At 35.0% G+C, this 6817-nt stretch overlaps 1 protein-coding gene across 2 annotated transcripts; it reads right to left on the bottom strand.

Annotated features, from left to right (window-relative positions):
• Positions 1 to 830: 830 nt before the first annotated feature.
• LOC105127847 (uncharacterized protein At1g04910-like) lies at positions 831 to 6724 on the bottom strand. Of its 2 annotated transcripts, none has more exons than XM_011029297.1 (10): positions 6221 to 6724; positions 5753 to 5846; positions 5515 to 5582; positions 5333 to 5421; positions 4170 to 4367; positions 3748 to 3952; positions 3458 to 3625; positions 2836 to 3003; positions 1771 to 1961; positions 831 to 1262 (listed from the first exon to the last, which is right to left on the bottom strand). In XM_011029297.1, exons 1-10 carry the CDS (start codon positions 6602 to 6604, stop codon positions 1034 to 1036), a joined length of 1794 nt encoding a protein of 597 aa, XP_011027599.1. In that variant the 5' UTR covers positions 6605 to 6724; the 3' UTR covers positions 831 to 1033. The 2 variants fall into 2 exon arrangements, with proteins under 2 accessions (XP_011027599.1, XP_011027600.1); XM_011029298.1 differs by having other exon boundaries at positions 5756 to 5846.
• Positions 6725 to 6817: the final 93 nt, after the last annotated feature.

Genomic DNA, 6817 nt, shown 5'->3' with positions numbered 1-6817 from the left:
TGAGATTTTTGTATCATTCCGCATTTACACCACCAACAACACCAAATGCTATGCCATGCCACGCCATGCTTACACCTGCATGATGAAAATCTAATGTAGCCAAAACCCAACCATCCACTCGTGGCAGCCAAAAAAAAAAAACTTTTTGTGTAAAAGGTATATCTGTGTTGGTAATTTATTTTGATTAATTAAAATTATAGATAAATAAAAAAACTATTTAAAAAATTTATTTTTTTAATTTAATTCTTGATTTATACTAATTAATTAAATAATTAATTGATAATAGTGAGAATTAATTTTTTAAAATCACTATAACAAAATTAAAAACAAATTAGATTGAAAAATAAAATTTATACTTAAATTTTTCAGATTTACTTGCTCACCTTATTTTTAGTGTTTTTTTTTAACTTTTCTTTTAAATCTAAAGTTTATATTCAACTTATTGAGAAACATTTAAAGTTATATAATTTATAACACACATTAGAAACGCATCTAAACTAATATCAAGATATTAGAATTTTAAAATATACATTACAAATATTCTAGATGCACAAATAATAAACAATAAAACCTTCAAAAATAAAAAATTAATCATTAATAACAACAAAAATTCATATATACTTCAATAAATAAATATCTTTTATGATTTAATTTAGACATAATTAATTTTTATTTATTATTATTATTATTATGTATATTAAAAGTTTTTACTAAGGTAGTATTCTACTATTATTTTTATATTGAATGCATGTTTGTAATTAATTATACTTTTATATGCTTAACATGTATAAACTATTAAAGTTTTTATTGAATATCTTCTGTTTAGCAGGTCTTTTGTGATGACAAGTCTGAAATATATTTACAAAACTTTAATTTACATCGAAAAGAATTCCTCGATTGAAAAAATCGGAATCCACACATCTCTCCACATGAAAAATGTAACAATCCACGAGAACGGGCAGAACTGCTGGAAGACCGCTGAAGCTGCATATACTATAAAAGCATCGATGGATTATTATACATGAGATGAGAGCTAATCTGAGACTGGAATTCTTCCTCTTGTGGGCTCAAGTTGAGGATCAAGAACATTAAGAGTATGGTTTATCCCGCGCGAGTCATGTGATTGGAGACAGTCACATTCTGGCAACGGGAACGCGTAGATCGAATTCTTTCTGTTGAATTTTCTGACTCTTGGAATCATCATTCCCTTGCGATCACTTTCAAGGAGCATCGCTTCCATGTCATCCTTAAAGTCCTTCCAGCTGCAAATCCAACGAGTAAACATTCCATCATCAACTAATGATACATGGTTTTTTCTGCATTAGGCCTTTGCCAAGTCCTAGAGCTCAATAGCATCTTGCACTCTAGCTTTAAACTATACATAAAGCAAAAACCACTTTACCATCGGTCTTCTCTGGTTAGTTTAAATCCTTATAACAACGTCCTTCATAATATATCCTTCTACAACGATTTTCAAATTCTTGCTTACTAAGCTTGTGGTGAAATAATCGAGAAATACAATCTCTGGAGCAATTTCATTGGTTGAATATACTAACTGCTAGATGATAGAACATGCCAAATGGCAACCACAGGACATTTTATCGGTCAGCGTTTTCCCCTGAACCCTTATCATGTCATAATCAAATAATCACAGACAGTAGCAGATTGCAAATCCAAAAATTTTAACATCACCTTTTAACTCAGTTCCACTAAACACAAGGATGTAATCATGTAAACGAAGAGGAATGATACAGTTGATGGAGAAAATACCTGATTGTCATGTTCTCTAGTAGACCAACAAGGATGCGTTTATCAGGCCTTATGGTCTTTGCATGCCCATTAAAAAGAAATCTACGGTGACCCATCAGAAAATGTGGAAAGTTTCCACCGTGAGATGTCACAAAAACCTCACTGAACAAGCATACAGTGTAGTCCAAAGCTGCCAGCCTCGAAGAGTAGCCCTGCAATCATAGAAAATAGGTGTTTTAGCAAGTTAGTAGAATAAGCTTCTGGGTCAGATTGAAAAATAAGCACGTGCATAGCAGTCAAGACGTATTCAGCTTTTTATATGGGTTTGTTTCTATATTCAGAATCATTTTGTATAATGTTCATATTCAAGCCCAAGAAGCTGAAAAAAATAAACTCACTGTCTACAGACACAATCAACATAGCAATCTATTCAGCATCATTCAATTGAATTAATCCATGGACATTGCAAAATCCTATTGAAGTCGTAGAAACTTTAAAAATTGAGTTAACTAGATCCCTGTACTTTATAAAACCTAATTAATTAGTCACTGAAGATAATTGAAAAGTCTCTTAATCAACAGTAAACATCCTCAATTTAGTAGTTTCTTGTTCCAAAAATGTCTCAAGAATTAAAAAACTCATATTGCCTACTTGTATTTTAATTTTTATATTGTTAAAAAAAAAATAACTTTGGAAAAAAGCAAGAAATTGATGAAAAGATTAAGTTACAAACGAATTTAAAAATGTAGACAGAGAAATTAAATATATAGTTTTCGAAACCATGAGGATTGATTGGTTTTTTTGTTAAATTATAGGGACCAAATAACAAATAACACTTGGAGCAGAGTATCAAGTATACTGCTCAGAATCCCTCGTCTAAAAAAATGCCTTCCAAACTTGTTGGCAGAAGCTCAGATAAAACATGGCTTGTAAGTGAAGCAGGGATGGGAAAGTGGCGCATGTTGTAGACATATATGGTTTGGGTAATCCGTAAAGCATTTCAATCAATTTTCAAAAACATCCTCATCCAACAAACTCCTTCAACCACACAATGCAAGAGAGGTATAGTGAGCATTTAGGATTTACCTGAAACGGCGCAAGCTCGTCAGAGGTTGCAAGTGACTCCTTGGTGTAAAGAAGGGGAAACATCTTCAATAAAGGAGCTAAATGTTGTTCTCCTTTGTAAATTTTCCCTGAGGCTAAATAAATTGAAGTGTGGCTACCAAACCCCATGCCACGCAGCATCATCCCAACCTATGCTGACAGGAAAAACATCATGTACAAATAAAAAGAGTGATTACTGGCCAAATTAGATCACGAGGATGAAAACAAATAAGGTTATTTGAAAGATAGTGTGCCAACAACACCAGATTGAATTAAGAGTTATTATCAAAACTGCAAGAATTTTGTTTTGTATTATAGCACAATGCAACAATCTTTTTTTCAGTTTTTAAACAGTAATGAAAATGTTGCACAAAACAAAACAAACCAGAGAACATAGAATGTACTAGGAAGTAGGAACTCAGAGAAAAGCTCTCAAGCACTATTCAAGGTCATTCTATTTAATTTAGGATGCTATACGGGCAAGTTGAAGACCATGGAAATTTGTGTTAAGGCCGCAACTCATTATAGCAGCCATTTTATGAAAAGAAGAGCTCTACAAAGAGCTCAAATGAAAAATGCTAAAAGAGTTAGATAAATGGGGTACCTCCAAGGGTGTTAGAGGGCATTTTCCATCTATACGATTACGACCAGCTACGAAGTCGAGATCTTTTCTTTTGAACTTCCCCTTCCACCCTTTTTCCCGAAATGAATGCATTTCAGACTTTTCAGCATCCCCTCCATCATACAAACAGCACGAGAAGGCCACCATGTCCTAAAAGATAAGGACGGATATGTTTATCGTTAAATGAAATAGGATCCTCAGCACGCTCAACATAAAATATTTCAAGGAACAGAAACCTTGCTTAGAATAGAATAATATATGAGCTTTAATACCTCCTCAAATCGAAGGTGAATGGACACATATTTTCCACCAGTCATTGAGCTCCTTTCAATCATTCGGTTTACCAATTTCTGTGCTAGGGTTGTTATAGGAGCAGAGAACCTCAATGCTCTGTAATTTGTTATGCACCTAAGCAATTGAATGTGAGATGGGACATTCATTGCCAATCTATTGGCAAAGGGTGCAATGCGGATGACCCTGTTTTGAAAGGAGTGAATAGTCAAAAACAAGCTAGATGCGTGTTTCAACAGATATCTGGTTAGAAAGTAGTAAATGCAGAAATCATGATAGCTGGGACAAATTAGCAGCTAACAGATTAGTCATTTTCCTTCATAAAGATACGTTCTAATTGAGGGAAGAAATAAATGATAGTAAAAGGAAAAGAAAGAACAGGAAAGAATGCTTCATCACGTACCCTTGCTCTTGCAGGACAGGATAAACTTCTCCTAAATAATGTTTAGCAGGAGCCCATGCTTCAACACGGAGGTGTGGAATATTAGTAATATTGTGGTCATATTTTGATATCAACTCATCAGGCAACTCTTTAACCACTTTCACATAACCCTCAAGTGTGGCTATAAAATGATCTTCATCATATATGTCTCTGAACTCACTGTCAAACAAATGAATCTTTAGCTATAATTGATTTGTTCATGAAAGATTCAGTTTTAAAAGAAAATCACTGAAAGCAACAGAATTCAGGGGTGGAACTCATTGTCCTGGTGCACTTTTCGCAAGTTTCCAAATACAAATAATGGGGTCTATTACCATTGTTAGTTTCCCCATCTGAACCAAGAACCTCAAATTTGCTCCAAAAAAATAGTTGGTTATACTTGTTTACATACACATGTCGATCGGGTTCATCCACAGACTAGAAGAAATTAAATACCCAAAAAACTGCTTTTGCGTTTGCATCACGACATGCATGGTGTAATCAACATCGACACATCCATCAATCTAGACAGACATAAATATTGAAATGATTGCAACATCAAGCCTGAAGGTTTTTATGGCAAGCACCCACTACCATCTTGTCTCAAATTAAAAGAAAATGATAATGACAAGATCAGTATGTGATCACGTCTTTCAGATGTCATGCTTGGATTAACTGTTACTCTTATAGGCAAAACCCTGAAAAATGGAGGCACCTCTCTCAGAAAATTCAAATATATTTACGTGTTTCAGTCTCAATTAAAGTTCTACACTATCTCTGAAGCACTCTCAGGTTACACTAACACGACTTCTTTAAATTCACGAGTGCATTTAGATAATTAGATGATCATTACAGTAGCCAGAGAGACCTTAATAACAACCCACCACGTTTGAAATTTAAAACCTGGTCAATGAATTTTTATTTTTATTTTTTTATAAAAAGGAGGGAATAATTCAGCAGCTCACCTTGGATCATTCCAGACACTGTTGCAACGAAAACTAGGGATGGGTGCATTTAGATAATTAGATGGTCATTACAGTAGCCAGAGAGACCTTAATAACATCCCACCACGTTTGAAATTTAAAACCTGGTCAAGGATTATTTTTTTATATATATAAAGAAGAGGGAATAATTCAGCAGCTGACCTTGGATCCTTCCAGACACTGTTGTAACCAAAACTGGGGATGACCAGTACTGCATTCAAAATTCCAGCTACAGCAACTGCATTGCAGATCTACAACAAGACATGAGTGGCACATGAGTGCAGGCTTATCCTACAATGACACCCGGAAATGGAAAGCAGTAAATAGGATAATAAATAACATACCGCAGAGCGCTGTTGGTTAAGACCACCATTTGCCTCCACGATTAAGTACCCGGCGGGACCAGACGACACTGCACTTGAAAATACAAAATATCAGTTTGGCTTCTTAAAAACTCAGTTAATTTTTACCCTTAGCGCTGATTAGCATGCCGACATTATCTTTGAAACAGAAGGGACTCGTGCCCAAGAGAAAGGCAAAGGGTTGTTTATTAAACTGAAAATTCTCAGCAACAATAACAACTACCTTCGACTGAGCCCAAACGCCGTCTAGTAGCTAACACGGGACAAGGTTTCTGCACTTTCATTCTCCTTTTGAATTGCCATACAGAAGATAACTGCAAAAAAAATATTAAAAATTATTGTTTAATTGGAAAAAAATAAATTTAAAAAACTATATATCATTAATTTGGCTATATGGCAAAACCCCTTGTTAAAACTTAGTAATTCACTTTATTAATAATCAAAAACCTCCCAAAAATTAATAATGCCTCGATCATGATTAAATTAGCCCCGCTCTCTTTAGACCTTTGAGTTTTTCTTCAACAATTTTTCTGTTTCGGCCCCACGTAGTAATTCGGTGGTTGCAAGCTTTACTTCTTTCTTTTTTTTCCCTTCCTTTACTTTTCCTTTTTCCACTTTTGCTCAACAACCAAACAGAAAATAAAAATTAAACAACGCAAAAACAGAAGTTAACAAAAAAAAAATTAACCTCGAGAGCAGTAGAATTATCAGTTTCGATATCATGCCAAAGCTTCTCCAACAAGACATGGCTTTTATAGATCGCAGTAGGCTCACGAGAGTGACGCAAGAAATCCGAGAACCGGCCTACACACATCATCAAACCAGAAAAGTAGAGAAAGAACAAGAGCAGGAGGAACTGTATGTTCCGCCGTACAAAAATCCCGGCAGCCAAACTGTCTTTGCGAAAGTACTGCAACTGAACCTTCGAGCGGAGCCGCCGACGACATTGAGAGAAGCCGCTTGTCTGACGCCGTGGCGACGATGGTGGACTAGAAGAATTTCCGTCCCCGCCACTCCCCTCACTATTGACAACATTATAAGTTTTATTTTTCATTATAGTGTTTATAGCCATGCAAATAAATAAAGAAAGAGAGCTTATGTTCTAGAATGAGAGAAAGATCATTTCAAGAAAAATGAGAGAGAGAGAAAGAGAGAGAGAGAGCTGTTTGTTTTTAGTGTGCAGGGAAATGATGAAAAGGATGTTTTGTTTTGTTTTCAGGTGGAGGTTTCTTAAAAGATTATTTTTGTGAACAGAAGAGAACAGTAGAGGGGGGCATGGGAGGGA

The sequence above is a fragment of the Populus euphratica genome, unplaced genomic scaffold (genome assembly GCF_000495115.2).
Source record: "Populus euphratica unplaced genomic scaffold, PopEup_1.0 scaffold93.1, whole genome shotgun sequence".
Classification (NCBI taxonomy): domain Eukaryota; kingdom Viridiplantae; phylum Streptophyta; class Magnoliopsida; order Malpighiales; family Salicaceae; genus Populus; species Populus euphratica.
Note: the sequence above shows the minus strand (reverse complement) of the source record. Positions and strands in the feature narration are given on the sequence as shown.

Excerpts from the sequence above, each read along its gene's own strand:
- LOC105127847 (XM_011029297.1), bottom strand. The coding sequence starts at position 6,604 with ATGGCTATAAACACTATAATGAAAAATAAAACTTATAATGTTGTCAAT. Across the intron at positions 4,368-5,332 it reads AGTGTCTGGAAGGATCCAAG|TGAGTTCAGAGACATATATG; the intron begins GTCAGCTGCTGA and ends TTTGTTTGACAG. Across the intron at positions 3,626-3,747 it reads TTCACCTTCGATTTGAGGAG|GACATGGTGGCCTTCTCGTG; the intron begins GTATTAAAGCTC and ends CTTATCTTTTAG.